The following is a 17,363-nucleotide window of genomic DNA, read 5'->3' as shown; positions in this document are numbered from 1 at the left end:
CAGAGTAAAATAACACCATGTTTTTAGTTTTTAATAATACTTACAAAAACAAATTCATGCAATACTATCTTAATTTACAGTAACCATACCTTTTTTTTTTACAATACATTCAGTTTTTATTAAGATGAGTAAGTTCATCTTGTTGGGAATTCCTACATGTACATTTTTTAAAAACTTATAATATAAATGTTCTAGTTCATTGTGAATATTCTTTGATTTTTGCTAAACCATAGATACTTATTTTCGCATTTCAGGATACCACTTTTTATTTTCACAACTAACACAGTCATAGACTATCACTTATTCTTAGCTGTTTATTTTCCCTGTATTTTATTTGCAAAATAAGGAAAGGAAATATATAAATATAGATACAGTGAAGCTCATTGTTAGTTTACATCCAGAAAATTTTATGCTATAATAATCTGGTTTTTAAGACACACCTGAGTATATTTGTATCGCGCTAGAACTCTTAACAAATAGGCTTCTGGAACAGGGTTATGTTGCTACAAGATTGAAGTCATCACTACAGAAGTTTTATGGTCGTCATCATGAACTCGTGGATCGTTATGGTGTATCCATCAGCACCATGAAAACTGATTTATTCAACGGGTCATGGTTTTCCTTTCCTCGTTTGTCTACCTTGGACTTGACTTTTTATGAGCAACTCGGTGGGTGTTTCTAGAAAAGCAGAGGATGCTTATCATACCGGTGCACCTGGTCCATGCTCCCAGTTTTTAGTGGAGTCCGAGTTGCTCATTTACTTTTGTTACTTTGTATGTATGGTTCCCTTGATTACTCCTTAATGTTATCTAAGAAAACTTGAGTATACGTTTATGGTATCTAAGAACATCTGAGTATAAAATAATGTTATCCAAGAAAACCTGAGTATAAAATTATGTTACCGAAGAACATCTGAGTATAAAATTATGTTATCCAAGAAAACCTGAGTATTAGTAAATATTATCTATGTTATCTACACCTGAGTATAAGTTAGTGTATTTAACAAAAAAGATCTGAAGACATTTCCTACGAATTTGTCTGTCTGGCTGTCTGTTTGCCTACGGGACTCCTCCTAAACAATTCATCTGATTTATATGAACTTTCATATGAATGTCATTCATTGCATATATAGGAAATATGTGTATTATATTACCCAATGTTTATCAGAGTGCTCAGTCTTAATCCTGATATGGAACAATCATGATTTATTTAACACTTCAGACTGACATGATATTCAAGATCTCACAGTACATTCTAAAGTAAGGGCAGTTTTTAAGTACAGATCCACTACTTCAGTTCGAACTGGCTTTAGAAAATAGAAATGATGAGATACCCTTTATGGTATAATTACACTATATAGCAAAATTGTATGAAATGGTTTTTTTTTTAATTTTAGGGTGGCTAAAGCTGCCCTCATTCCCTTTTATCAACTGGAATATCACTCAGCATTTTTCTGGGAAATAGGCTGAGCGCTGTTCTGATTGCAACTTTTATATTAGTACATATATAACAAATGAAAACTATGTTCCACTGTATAAGGATGTTAAGCTGTAGAATTACCTCATCTACTCCTTATGAACAGTCTACAATTAAATGATTAAGAATTTCTTTTCTTTCCAGCCTATTGATCATCTTAGGAATTATTGTTGGGGCCATTTTAAGGTAAGGTTATTTGAAGGTCAACCATTCCAAAGATGGTAATTAGTATTTATAATTCCCTGTAAAGTTGTCAGCTTAGGAAATACATTTGATGGACAGTCATGCTACTTACAATTACATGATTTATAGAAATATTTCTTATTGTATGTTATTGTTCTATGTAATTTTTACTGGTACATTTTGTAATGCAGTTGTAGAACAACTAATAAGTTTTGACAAGTGTTTTTAAACTTCCATTAGTGCAAGATTTGGTCACGGAAATAGGCTGTAATGTTATAAATTTAGTTGGAGTTCTTTATGTTCTTCATCTTTAAAACACTAAATACTTTATTTGCACAAACTCATTAACAATAAATGGTTATGGCCAAATACAGGCAATTGTTGTACATGTATAATGAATATTGATAAGCAGAGTTTTAAGTGTATATTTCTGATGTAAATACTGATATTATTGGGCACAAGCAACCTGAACCTGAAGTTTCCATTGTATTCAGTATCTGAAGCCTCCATTGTTTTCAGTACCTGAAGCTTTCATTGTATTCAGTACCTGAAGCTTCCATTGTATTCAGTACCTGAAGCTTCCATTGTATTCAGTACCTGAAGCCTCCATTGTATTCAGTATCTGAAGCCTCCATTGTATTCAGTACCTGAAGCCTCCATTGTATTCAGTACCTGAAGCTTCCATTGTATTCAGTATCTGAAGCCTCCATTGTATTCAGTACCTGAAGCCTCCATTGTATTCAGTATCTGAAGCTTCCATTGTATTCAGTACCTGAAGCCTCCATTGTATTCAGTATCTGAAGCTTCCATTGTATTCAGTCACATTTGTTATGTTTATTTAGTTTCTGTTTTGTTGTTGTTTTTTAGGAGGTGTTTATTTGTCACCAAAGAGAAAGACAAATGAACTAAGCCTTTAATTGGGTACCATGTTGTTTAGGGATAATTACATGTATATCACCCTATTGTTTAAACTTGAAGTGAACAATTTACTAAAGAAGTGTTATTTCCCTGTTCACTATGTTTTGACATGGCTGTTTTTAATGGACCTTTTCTGGTATACTGCTGTCTGTCTGTCTGTCTGTCTGTCTGTCTGTCCACAAACTTGTATAATAACTAAATGAAAACATTAGTTGTCTTCATAGGAGAAAGCCTTCTTTGTTTTTTTTTTTAAAATATTTTCTGATTTATCATTTCAGAGTTATTGGACTTTAAACACAAAAAGGGGGCCTCTGTTGTACCAATTGCTTAAGCATAGCTGTTTATTTTTTCACTGATTTTCTGTGATATCAGATTTTCTCATCATTTTTATATTGATTTGTATAGATTTTAAGTTAATCCATTACACCATTACACCCATTACAATTTTTATCAAAATACAGTGGTTTATAGAAATACTGTCTCCATCTTTTTACACAGTGTTCAACCAAATTAGGCCTATTAATGTATATGGGAAAATATTTTTTACCAAAATGCAAAATAAAAACCATATGCATAGTTTGCATTCCCAAAAACATGAAAAAAAATCAATAATTGAATTTTTGGCAGTTGAACAAAAATCACACGTTTTGCCTGGTTTTCTCTGGCAAGACCTCTTAAAACATTGACAAATATACAATAGGTAATAGCTTTGTTTGTACTTTTACTAAAATGGGGCACCAAACTGCAAAACACAAAAGAACAAAAACATACACACAAAAACCTATCAGCACAAGAGGATGAAAAACCATCAGCACAAGAGGATGAACTCACGTGCTCTGATGGGGTAACAACGGTGTCCATGTACAAAAAACAATTGTCTACAGTATAGCTTTGTATATTACAGGTTTACAATCCATGACATGAAGTTGATGCCTGGAATGAACTCTGAACTTTTCTTCTTGTATCTCCTTCCTCCGTAAGTATTTTTGGGATTGACCTTTGAACTTTTCCTTTTGATACTTTATTTAGTAGGTACCTTAAAAGTAGGAGGAATATCGGCTAAAAATACCAAAGCATCAAAACATTAAGACAGTTTTAAGGGATCAAAATTCAAGAACATCACCAAAACAATAAATCAAGAAACAGACGATTTACATGTAGCCTACCGTCTTCAACTGCCAATATTTAAGGATGTAGACCTAGGGTAAGGGACATAACTCTTGTAATCAGTGATATGTTTGTATCATATTCAATTTCGCAAAAGCCTATCAAGCTTTCATTTGAAACAGATTGAAATCAGTTCCAGTTACTTTAATGCTTACATAAGATCGATGTAAAATGCTTAATACAAACGGTCCAATGATTTGTAAGAGTTGTGTCCCTTACCCTGGGTCTACCCCCTTAAAACAAAATAGTCATAGCTTGGTAGCACTGAGAGCTTGATTTCAGTCTGTCACATCTTTTGGAGCTTAATTCCCATAGAAAGTTTGATATTTTCATATCTTCTTTACTAAAAAGCATTGATTGTACAGTCGTCAATAATTATTTAAATTCAGGGACTTTTTTTTTATTTTTGACATGCCATGAAAGTAGGCCATTTGGCTTTAGCCAGAAAGTCTGAAGTATGTACACTAAGTAATACCAGTCTCTATGTTAGTGGCAAGGAGTATCAAGAAGCATCTAGAAGTGACCAGAACCATCAAGTTGTATAGAACAGGCAACAAAAAGAAAAAATAGTGACAAAAAGACTTTGAAATATAATAATTATCTGTTATAGTCAACTTCATCCTCTTAAGGTTACATTTGCCTCATATTAGTACATATAAAAGATAATAATTTTTTTTCAGTCTGTCTGTCTGTTTTGCTTCTACATATAAATGTGACTCTCATTCCCTATTGAATTACAAAATTTTTGTGAATTGAATTTAAATTAAAAATCTGTTGTTGTCAATGAGAAAGTTAGATTTCTATTATTTTTTATGAACAACTGAGCAGAAATAATTATCATTACAAATTTCATGACAAATCATCATAGAATAAATATCATCACATTGCACAGTGTGTCACTTGTGACTGATTTATTGTCAAATTCAATTAGAATCAGAATATTTAATTTATTTGTCAGTAATATAAATAACAAAGTTTTAGTGTTTTTAATCATCAAAGTTCAAAATTGGGTCCAAAGCAATTTAAAAGCTGAGTTTTCTATTCATCTTACCAAAATTGTGAAGCAATAAATATCTTTCTGGAAGGTTTTAAGTTTCTAATAAAATTTTATCAACCTGGTTTAAATGTGTAAAACAAAATTACTGGATACTTAACAGATGTACTAAAATAGAAATAGCTGTTTTAAGCTGGACTGAAAATACAAATACATTTGCATTAGTTTTAAAAATTTCAAGTGGCAAGTGTCCATCTTTGAAATATCAAGATTTTTTTCCAGAATTGGCTTATAGTATGGTGAATGGGGGCAGGTGGGGCAAATACTTTTTTAAAATTATTCTCAGCAACTATAAATCACAGCCACTAAATATTTGGTCCACAACTTCTGTATGGGGTTCCATATAAAGGGCTGTGCCACTTCTACTCCTGTTGACCGACTTAATGGCAATATGGCCATTTCTGTCTTTGACCCATTTTCGTATAATTGTATCAGTAGACAATTGACATGTGGAAATTGTACTGTAGTGTACGATACGGAAGTGTTGTATTTTTTATACAGTGAAATCTGTCTAAACCAAACACTTAATGATTTTGATACCTGTCTAAACAAGGCACCTTTTAAGTAGCTGTCTTTATAAAAATCAGGCAGGTGATTCATGCATGTCAAAAACCCACCAAATTCACTTTTATTTCTTATTCAGAATCAGTTACAGACCACATAACCAGTCATAGTTTTTCATTTGGGTGTTGCACTTTTGCAATAAAATTTATACAGACTGTACATGAAATTAGCACTTTGCAAGAGTTGTCGTTCTTAATTTTGTTCGATGAGGTTGATTTTTCTCAGAAGTACAGATCTGACTATGGAAAGGACTTCTGTTACGTAAAAATATACCATATATAGATTGTAAAGACATGAATCACTTTAATATGGACAGTGTCTGAATTTTATATGGACTGGTACTTAAAGTCTCTTCATATCACTTTAAATGTATTTTGAACCAGTTTGAAAGTCCAAAAGTTGTTCCATTTAAACAAATTTTCACTGTATATATATGTATACCCTACCTCACATAGGGACAAGGTGATTTTGTGATAGCCTCCCATCAAATGACATGTAATTTCCGAATTTTGCTGTTTTGAACATTTTTGTAATTTCCTAATGATAAAAGAAGAGATAGAAGGAGCTTTTTTTCAAATTCATCACAAGTGTTTAGTACAGATCAGGTTTGATCAAATTTCCATTTTATACCCCTGCAACTCGGAATGTGATACCCTCTGAAAAGTTGTGTGTCTTTCCCCCAACAGTTTCCAGATGATAATTTGAGAATTATTTTAAACTGTACAGTTGTTAAATAGCATGAAACAGGTTATGGTTTAATTTTCAGCAAAATGCAAAATGTAGTTTTTGCCACCCCCTTTTTTTCCCATTACTTGGCAGGGTATCCATTATTGCCCTATTTTTCAGTTATTTATTATGCAGTTTTAAACTTTTGTCATCCCCTTTTTATTGTTTAATTTTTCATGCATTAAGCAGGTAACAATAAATGTCCAATAAATTCCCTTTAATCATCAGTATCAATTTTCACTGTTTGATAAAAAAATATTGTTTTGATTGTGTATTTGATATAGAAAACTTGAGTAGTAGTCTTTATAAGAATCATGCAATTTCTCTAATATGTGATACATCCCCTCAAAAAGGCTACACATTTTTATTTTTGTTATTAAGTTGCTTTATAGGTGTATATGATGAAATATATAATTATTCATTCAAATCTATCTGCTCTTCGGAGATAATCCACATTGAAAATTCAACAGTTTCTATTGTAATAAAGTGTCATTTACAGAGTTATCTCCCTTAATTTTGATTTCTACAGTACATTTTATATAATGTTTATTTCTTAGAGAAAATCTAAGCTACTGATTGGACATCACTCTAAATTGCCATTGAAACCATTTTGGGAAAGACATTTTGCATTTTATGGTCATCTGTGTCATGACCTTGGCAGGGGACCTCCATAAAAGATTTACTTTTTGTTTCACTTGATCTACTGATAATATATGGCCGTCAGATTTCAGGTGATGAATGTAGGCTACTTCGAGCCCCTATTGGTAGTTAACTTTGACTTTATTGACCAGTGACAGTCGAAACATTGGCATAAATATAATTTCTCCTTCAGTCATGAATGAGTGGTTAAAATTTGTTCTCCATGCGAAATGGTAAAATTAAGATTTCCAATATACAATCTTTAGCTAGCATGTTAAAATTTCTATTCTACCATAAAGTGCGTTGAAATGATGTAAATGAAGATAAGGCTTAATAAGAATTTGTTTCTTTCTTGAAATCTGTAAAAACCTTAAAAAATGAAAAATGGCAGGAAAACTCTTACAGAAATTTAATCACTGTCAACTGGATAAAAGTCAAATGCATATTTAATCACTGGCTTAGAATGGAAGAAAATGTGTCAACACCATCATTCATCTTAAACATTATTTTCATACTTTCAGGATTATTTTGGAAGCAGCATGGAGTTTACATGACAGGACTTTTTTCGACAACATCGGTACAGTTCTTGTTTATGCCGTTATAGTGAGTATGTCATCACTCTAGAGTTCTATTTGGTGTTGTGACTTTGTCATGGCTTACCAGTTTTCCCGGTGCTGTCAAGTTTGCTGCATCCATGGTCCTGCATGACAACCTAAGATTTTTTTTAAAATTCCACCTAAATCTTTAATTTCCATTTAAAACCTGCATTGTTCTAATGAAATCCATGAACTCATGTTGTTTTAACAAATTTAAAAAAATTTATATCCACAAGTAAAATTGGTTTCCGTTATAGGCTAAAAACCACTAATTCCACTTCCCATAGGCTTCTATGCTAATTTGACAATATTCAATGGCTTCTCTGGACTTTACCTTAACTTTAACCTGCAGAGGACTATATATCAGCATGATTCTACATATGTCAGCTCACAATCCTCAGAATGGCATGTGGGGTTAGCAGACTTGCAGTGCAGTACTGGTCACCGGAAGTGAAGGGTCTATAAATAGCATGGGAAATCCCAGTGTTTTCGCAAGATAGGGGTATATTTAAAAATCATTATGGAGATTAGGCTTCACATCACAAGAAGCAAAATGCACCTATAAAATGTACAGAAATGTTTTTCCTTTCAGAAACTGTTTCAATTTTTTAAATAAGATGAGAACTTTTTTCACAGCACTATGAGGAACAGGGGTAATTTCTGCGTAGGACTATTTTTGCGTACGTTCCAAATGCTCATTGGTTGAATTGGTGGTCTGTAACCTATACTACTAGTACATGCTTTATGAGTAAAAGGGGATCAGGACAAAAGACCCCTGGACAAAAGCCTCCTATGAGAAATTATTTTATCAATTATGAGTAATATTTCTATTAGTACTGAAAGTGTAAAATTTGAAATTTAATTTCTAAATTGTTAACATTTTTACTTTTTGTTTCTTTTTAAGACAATATTTTATCAATAAAATGATAACAGTTGTCAAATATACACTCTTCAAAACGGAAATATATCTAAAAACAGTCATTTTGTTTTCTTTTTAAAAAGTGTATTACTGGCAGCTTTTTTATTTCATTGATGAAATATCAAATGATTCTGGCAATAAGAAATACAATATCAAATATAGGTATACCCTTAAAAAAAATACACAGAAATTGAACCATTTTAATACAAACAAAAACTTCCTAAATAAACTGAACAGAATTAAAAATTACACACAAAAAAAAAAGACAAACATTAATAGAATGCAATGCCAGTATAAAAAGAACAGTCAGAACAAAAGAAAAAGAAAAAAAGGAAAAAAATACACAAAAAAATCAAACAAACAAAAATAAAAATAAATATATATTTACATTAACATTGAGCTTATTATAAGGTGGGCGGCTTTTGTCCTTGGGGGGCTTTTGTCCTAGTCCCGAGTAAAGGAACCAATTTAGTAATTCAGATTCTTATAGTACATCAATTACTGTCAACCTATTAATTTTCATGATTGCTAATTTCACTGGTTTTGTACAATGAACATATTCTCGGTTATAAATTTTTGGTGGTTTAAACAAATGATTAATGTTATATAGTGTTAAGAAACAATTTCATGGGTATTTTTTTTCATGCCTTTCAGTCCACTGTGAAAATTGATACGTTGACAGTATATTCAGGGGATACAGTTTGTTTTCCCAGACCTGCTTTAGATAGTTTTCAATGAGATTCAAATTTTTTCAATTTCATATGTATTGATTTATTTGGTAAAACATTTTAATCCCCCTCTAAATTGTCTAGCTACCTAGAGCAGTTCATCAGGTTATTGTCATATGATCAAGGGAAGACCAACTCTACTGAACATCACCATTGTATTAGCTATACAGTACTTGAACCGATCCATGTAAATATGATTGTGATCTATCATTAATCAGTTTCAGGTCAGTCAACAATCCATTTCAGATCAGTTATTGATCCATTTCAGATCAGTGATTAATCCATATCATTTCGGTGATTGACCAATTTCAGATCAGTCACTGATTCGTCGAATAGATCTGTAAGATCAATTCCTTTTGGTATTACTCCACATGCTCTCTGATCTGTTCATATATTTTATAGAATGGTTGTTTCCTTAATTCTCCACCTCACATAAATTTATTACATTATACATTTAGATTTATATATTTATATTTATAGATTTATACCCTTCTTCTTAGTTACTCTTCTTTAACATGATTCTTCTATTGCCTGTTTCTTACAAGGAATAGCACACGTAAATTTCCATGATAAAAAAAGATGTTTCTCAAACTCAGGAATAAAGTGTGAAATCATGGAACATTATATGCTCTATCACTCGGAATTTGACAAGCCACAATGTGTGAAGAAATCATAACAGATTTACTCTGTGTGATATTCATCTTAATTGTTGTGTAAATAAAATACAATTTGTATTGTAATATTTTGGAAAATACAAAAATGATTTGCAGCATTATATTATTTGGTTATAATCACATTAGCAGACAAAAAGCAAAAAAAAACAAAGTTAATTAAGATTTTACTGATATGGAATGAAATGATTGCTCCAATTTTCTGTTAAAACATTTTTTTTTCTAGTCATCTCTGCAATGCCTTGACAGTAAAGAGTCTCTTTAATGTTAAATATTTTCTGCCTTATTGGTTTCGTTATAGTCTGTTTCATGGCTTAATTAATGCTATAATTTCACACATTTTCAGTCTGGAATTAGAACTTTTCTATTTTTTTACAAATTCCTTGTGGTACAAAATGTCTCTTTAATTTTACAGAATTATAGTGCATACAAATATTTCAGAGGAAACAGTTGGTTTTCCCTTGATCTAATAACAATCACTTGATGAACTAGATACCTGGATGAATGAGAAGGGTATTTTATAATCTTTTTATTTTTAATTCAAATAAATCTATGACAGATAAAGTAAAATCTCATTCTCAATGATTAAGTTAAATAATAGGAGATAGAATGTCATTTTTTCTAGGGAAGACCAACATTGAACATAAAACATTGAAATGTTAGCCAAGGGTGTCTGAGATTTCCTGGTCTTGCTTTTTCTGGGTGTGTTTGACTTTGTTTATCATTTTGAAAATTTATTTTATGATTAGTACACCAATTAAGAATGCCCGACTTGCAAAAATTGGTTTGTATGTACTAGATTTCATTCTTGATGTTTGGACCCCAAACTTAGTTTGTTTTGTTTTACCTGTGAAAATATGACATGACTAAACATAAGGATATAATTCTTGTCTCAAAATGTGGCACTTCAATACTGTTTTTTTTTTTTTTTTTCAGGGAACTGTGTTAAATTGCTTTCTGATTGGTAAGATTTATTTATTCTTTCTTTCTTTTTGATCATCAAACTACCAATGAGATGTTCAGTGAATAGAAAAGAAAACTTCAGTTATTGTAATTTTAGGTTTCATAATGAGTGAATGTTGAATATTTCAAAATATTAACTCAAGTTATTTAATTTTAGCATCATCACAAACAAGCCTTGGCGAGATTTTTATAATGTTGAATTTTAGCATCATCACAAACAAGCCTTGGCGAGATTTTTATAATGTTGAAATTAAATAACTTGAGTTGATATTTTGCAATATTAAAATTTTACAATTTGTAAAACCTTTTTCTCAGTGACTGGCACCTTGACTTTTGTCATTAAATTATTTTTGTGCTTTTTCAAAAATAAGTTTTAACTCAACAATAAATCGCAGGCCACTCTCAATAATAGATTAACTTTTAGCCCAAAGTAAAAACAATATCCTAGGTTCTCATCCCTTCCAGACCCAATTCCCCCCAACCCCCCCATAAAAAAATTCCTTTCAAATTAACAGCATTTTTCACTTAAATTGATAAAAAAAGATAATAAACCAAATTTGCCCACTTGCCCCTATTCTTGAAAAAGTAATCAAGGGAACCAAGATTCTAGCAGAAATCAGTTGATGTACTCCAGGGACAAAGACCTAATCCACTGATATATCACTTTTTATTTTTCAATTATTCATTACAAACTTTATCCACTTGATCTCTTTAACTTTTATTACTGGATTCAAGCTGTTATGTAATAGTGTGGTTGATTAAAAAATGGTTTTTAAAACATTTTGAAATCATTTCTTGAATTGTACAGAGACATTTATTTTGTATACACAAATATAACTCAATGTTACAAAAAATTTCTTTGAATACTTAAAGGTCCTACCCTCTTCGGACTGTCCATCAGTGGAGCCATGGGTTCAATTAATGTTCGCTTGATAGACTGTCTTGTGTTCAGTGCCATTATTGTTGCTGTAGATCCAGTTGCAGTAAGTATCCCTGTTTAATGTGATTTGTAATCATATGGTTGAAAAATAGTTTCCTCAGATGTGTTCTGAAGATATTTGTCTTGAAGTTGTAATTGCAGAGACGGAGCATCAACAAATATGTAGATGCTTTGATGCATGAATGGCTCAAATTGGTTTTGTTCCAACTTACATATTTCTGAAATAAAGTACACATTCACAAAGTGATTGTTTGTACTTTTAATACAGAGGCACCACATATTTTATAGGAAGTATCGTCGTTGGTCGAGACATTCTGCAATATAACAACATAGCTGTGCAGTTATCGATGAATTCAAATGCCATTTGACTTCAGATAGCTTTGGGATGTCTCAAATTGAGATTTCCCTCAAGTCCTTCCTCAACTCAAATTTCGACAAAACAAATCCCTTGAAATTAAAGATTTGAGGAACGGCAAATCTCAATTTAAAATACTTTTATGAAACAGGACTCTGAAAGCCTAAAATCATATTGAAACATGTTAAATCACTTAAGAAGATCATAAAATTACTAAAATTATGGTTAAGCAGTGGCTGCATGTTGACAAAGATTCACTTAAATTAGCCACAAAAGGAGGTTTTTATAAGAATTTAAGGAGGTAGACATAGGGTATGGGAAATAACTCTTTAAATCAGTGATATGTTTGTATTATATTCAGTTTCACGAAAGCCTATCAAGCTTTCATTTGAAACAGAATGAAATCAGTACAAATTACTTTGATACTTACATGAGATTGATGTCAAATGCTGTATACAAATATTTCAGTGATTTGTAAGAGTTGTGTCCCTTACCTTAGGTCTACCTCCTTAAACTTCAGAATATAGATTCATGTGTATCAGGAAAACATTTTTGAAGTAAATTAAGTTTAAAAGGAAATAAACGTATGAAACAGAATCAAAAGTTGATAGTTTCCAGTTAAAATATTACTCTAGATAGCAGGAGCTCAGTTGACTACCTTCATGATGTATTTCATAAAATGCATGCACAAAACAATTAGATCTTGTTTTCCTATTTTACTTTATTTTTTGTACCGTTACAACTGAACTCTATGAAATACCATTAAACTACAGAACATGGTATCGTCTTTCTATTTTGTCAGCCTCTATCCTTGCATATAAAAAAAAAGTTAATTTAGATTTTACTGATATGAAATCAATTGATCGCTTCAAATTTCTATCAAGTTAGAACATTTGCCTGCTCATCTGCAAAGCCTTGACGGTAAAGAATCTATTTGATGTTAATTTTTTTCTACATTTTTGGTTTTGTAATAGTCTGTTTCATGGTTTATCTACATTTTACTGCCAGTTCAGTTCTGCCACTGTACTTGTATATAAAAAAAAACTTGTCATCTCCTTCCTATGTTGTCTGCCTCTATACCTGCATAGCAAAAAAAAAATTCTTAGTTCATTTAGATTTTACTGATATGAAATCAAATGATTGCTCTAATTTTCTGTCCAGTTCAAACGTTTTCCTGTGCAACAATTCTTATCATCTTTATAATACCCATAGAGCTATAAAAAGCTTTTTCCTGAATTATTGTTAGTATTAATCGTGGTTTTCTCTTGAAATCCAGTGGTTCTCCCAGACATATATATAATATGCAATGTTCTGCTCTATCTTTCCGTAAAAAAATTTTTTGATGATGGACAAATAGTATTGTCATGACAACACATGACATAACATTTGATGTCTATAGACACAAAACATCACATCAAAACATTCATTATTACTACAGGATAGAGATCGAATTTCATCTTGTCTGTCAATACAGGAAACAGTTAATTTTCCTTTTCTAAGATGATTTGCAATTATTTAAAGGCTTTGTGTATTGTTCTGCAATTTCCGTCATTAAAAGTAGAAATGCTTGTCTTTGCAGTAAATGTCAAAGTAGCATGACTTTTGTGTTACATAAAGAAATAGATAAGTTGTTATTCTGTACGCAGTAATTATATTGTTTAGATAATAATGATTTGTGCAAAACTTTTAATAAAATCTGAATCAAAGGCTATTGATTACCTTTAAGATGAATGATCTTAAGTGTCAGTCTCTGTAAGAATCAGGCAATGGGTGAAATATGGTATGAAAAAAAAAAACACCATTTTGAAAGTTTGATTAGACTATTTGCACCATCAGATTCAAAGAAGGACCAGATTTTTCATATCATTTTTGTTAATTGAGTTATAATTTTATTGAAATGCACTTCAAATGAATATTTCAAGGGTATATGAGGTATATAATTCTGTTCAAAAAACCTCATTTTTTTAACATCAGCAAAGCCAATAATCAGAAAGTCGTCTTTTCAAATAGAAAAATCATCCTCGATTGAAATTATATTGTCTGACCGGTAGGTTTTTGACATGCATGTTTCTGATTTTTCCCGATTTGCATAATTCTTACAAACACTTACACTTACGTTTAAAGACCTGGCAAATAACAACAAAATATGTCAATAGGGTATGTAAGTCTCATCAGGTGACTCTGCGGTTTCATGACAATGGGTCCTCGTCTACCATTCAAATGCATGGAGATTCGTCATTTACATATCATTGGGTTCAATATTTAAAAGAAAAATATCTTTTTGTGTAAAACTATTGATAAAAATTTACAAATATCTAGTTCTACAGGTTAAAAATGTTAACAAAAGCATAAAATAGAAGATTTTGCATTGTGATGCAGCATTTTGATTTCCCGGAAGTAAACAATAAAATGCAGATCAGTCTTCGGTTTTCAATACGTTTTACATTGGAAATTAAGGAAGGGAAACTGAAACAAGAGTGAGACTTGCAAACCCTATAGCTACAACAATTTAAAAGGGAACAATGACCTTAATTTTATTAAAAATCAAAGTCATGTGACAAAAAACGTAAACAAGATAACACAACAAAAAACAACATAAAGCATTCAGCAAATACCAGTTTCAATCCAACACATTCATAAATCCTCTAATATTTGAGACTATAAATTGATTGATTTACTAATATTTTGTAGGTTCTTGCCATATTCCAGGAAATTGGAGTTAACAATGTGCTTTATTTCCTTGTATTTGGAGAGTCACTGCTCAATGGTAAGTATTAAGTAAGAAACTACAAGTCTTTGAAAGAATTAGGCTAAATTTGTTAAATTTGACAAAATTGGATGTCAATATCCTTTTCCTTTTTTTCTAAACATGTACCAATCTCTGCCTGATTGTTGGAGGGACTTAACATTTTAAATGTCAGACAACTGTATTTTAAATGATCAATTTATAGAGATCTAGATTAGTGGAAAAATTTCAGGAGTTTAGGGTTTACACAGTTTACATGTATTCAAACTTGTAGCAAGGGACTTTAGAAGATAGTTGGTTTAGACAGATTTGCAGTTTGTTCAGGGTTCTATTTATACAGGATTCACAATATATTACACTGACTGTCCAATACTATAAAGCCTCAGTGTGGGAGGCTTAATTTTAGTCAGGGCCATTTTTACCAGTTAGTGTAACACAGCCTTTTCAGAATTGCCTGAATTTTAGGTATACTGATACTGTTAAAAAAATAAAATGGCACTATTTGAAAAATATGCATCTAATTGACACATTTTATGGTGTAAATAATGCATGATTAGATATTCAGTACGAAACCTAAAGAGAATTTGGCTTCAAATGCCAACAAATTAATGCTAATTTACCTTTTCTTAAAAGACAATTACAAATATTGCCTTTAAAATTTCCATCAATCTTTATTTATTTTACATTAAAATTCTCTGCTTAAGATTCAACTTGTGTTAAATATTAATTTAATTCCTGTAAATAGTGTTGCTTGTCAATAATGAATGTGATTTCTGAAAAAACCTAGCTTTAACGGTAGAAAACTAATTCTATTGTGGTGAATATGAGACTAAATGTTTTAATTTATGTCACTTAATTTTGCTCCAGATTTTGTTTTTCTTGATTCGTTCATGATGGGGTTTTTTTAATGCAGATGATTTAAAGAACTTTCTATTAATGTCAATCAAAAGAAGATTTAATTAAAATTAAGCTATGAAATTTTGTTTCGTTGAATACTTTCATTTTTTTTTTTTATCTTTCATGTCCTTGACATCAAAATATTGAATCATGTGTAGATCTGTACAAAGCAAGATAATTTTGCTTGCCGCTTTGAATGGGAGATATTAATACTTAAGGATTTAGGCCAAATAAAGTTGGTAGATTCCCATCCCCTCCCATCCCTAAAATATTGCCAAAAATAAGAAACAAATGGGGTGGAAGAGTAATCAAGGGAAACAAGATTCTAGTGGAAATCAAAATAATGTAATCCAGGGAAAAAGACCAGACATGGAAAACAGAACACATTTTTCGAAATCAGGATGTTTTTCGCATCAGTTTCTAGTATTGAGATACTTCATGTGTATAACCCTCAAGTCTTTCGTTACATGGTGACTAAAATGATGTTTTTTTCTGATACTGATGTGACTATGGATTTAAAACATATTTATACTTCACATAGCTCAAATTAGGCTAGCAAATTAAAAATAAACTCCTCACACCTGCGCCATATTTTTTTTATGAAAGTTGGACCAGAATCTACCATTCATATTTATTTGACCTTAAGAGGAAGGATTAACTTGAAATAACAAGATCAGCATTTTTATACAAATTAATATCTCTTAAAATATTCTGACAATTATTAACTAACATTTTGAATATTAGCCTAAATATGATCAAAACTACAAGTACAATACAATAGTATTATTATGTAAAGTTTTCCATATTGGCTTAGTTATTGGTCCAAGGCTAGCTATATTGGACTGAGGCGTAATATTCAAATGTAAGTCAATAAAAAATAATAAAGTCAGCTGTCAAATATGGCTTTTACCCATCCAATACATCATATTGTCTTGGTTAAAATCCAATTATTGGACTGTATTGGACCAGTTAGTCAATAAAGGTATAATTGTGTAAGGTTTTGGATATTGACTGTGTTATTGGTACTGGGCTAGCCATATTTGAATGAGGCATACACAGTAATACTTTAATATTTATACCCCCACTCAATGAGTGGGTGGTATATTTAATGGAATCTCCTTCTCCATCCTTCATTTCATCTTTCATACAGTCTAAACTTCGTTGCAGTTATCTCGACTCCCAATGAATGGACTAGTTTAAAATTTGGTATATGGCTTTATATATGTAAGCCATTTTGGTTGCTGTCTAATATCAACTTCCTGTTTAATGGAATTTAGTCATTTTTAACTTTTAAATGCTATATGGCTTATACAATAATCAAGGGAACCATGGTTATAGCAGTAATCAAAAGAATGTAATCCAGGGACAGATATCAACTTCCTTTTAGTTAGAAGATAAGTTCTTAAAGAAATAAAGAAATATCTTCTCAGAAAAGAGATAAATACTTGTCCATTGGCTAAAAGAAAGAAATTTAAATCTGAGAGAAATCTTAGCACAATATGATAGAGGTAACAGATATTTCAAAAATGTCAAGCCTATGTTTCCTCTGTGCTTCCATTTGATGCCTGACTATCCACATGTCATGAACTCGTAGCTGAACTCAGTCTTTTCAACAAGAAAATCATTTTTTACATATAAAGAATTGTCAATTTTCCGATTTTTGTCTAGTTTGATCAGTTACTACCCTACTGAGTTTTTTAATGCTAATCCAATAGGTCATATCAGTCATGTTGAGAATTTATGATGTTTCCTGCAGGAATTATGGTTTAACTTACAATAGTTGACATAAAATCATTGGTTTCTACAGAGTTACTTCTTGTT

At 31.2% G+C, this 17,363-nt stretch overlaps 1 protein-coding gene across 3 annotated transcripts in view; it reads left to right on the top strand.

Moving 5' to 3' along the window:
- LOC148626646 (uncharacterized) overlaps window positions 1-17,363 on the top strand; it is a 71,897-nt gene that overhangs the window by 31,134 nt on the left and 23,400 nt on the right. For 2 of the 3 annotated variants that reach the window (XM_088570809.1, XM_088570808.1), the window contains exons 4-9: window positions 1,621-1,662; window positions 3,482-3,553; window positions 7,249-7,330; window positions 10,578-10,605; window positions 11,478-11,587; window positions 14,591-14,666. In XM_088570809.1, the coding sequence (XP_088426935.1) occupies window positions 1,621-1,662; window positions 3,482-3,553; window positions 7,249-7,330; window positions 10,578-10,605; window positions 11,478-11,587; window positions 14,591-14,666 (410 nt within the window). Of the gene's footprint in view, window positions 1-1,620; window positions 1,663-3,481; window positions 3,554-7,248; window positions 7,335-10,577; window positions 10,606-11,477; window positions 11,588-14,590; window positions 14,667-17,363 lie in introns of those variants that run through there. The other variant, XM_088570810.1, reaches the window with a different exon arrangement.

The sequence above is a fragment of the Perna viridis genome, chromosome 2 (assembly GCF_037379345.1).
Source record: "Perna viridis isolate PV_CMFRI_1.1 ecotype Kerala chromosome 2, ASM3737934v1, whole genome shotgun sequence".
NCBI classification, from domain to species: Eukaryota; Metazoa; Mollusca; class Bivalvia; order Mytilida; family Mytilidae; genus Perna; species Perna viridis.
This window is presented reverse-complemented; position numbering and strand designations above follow the sequence as displayed.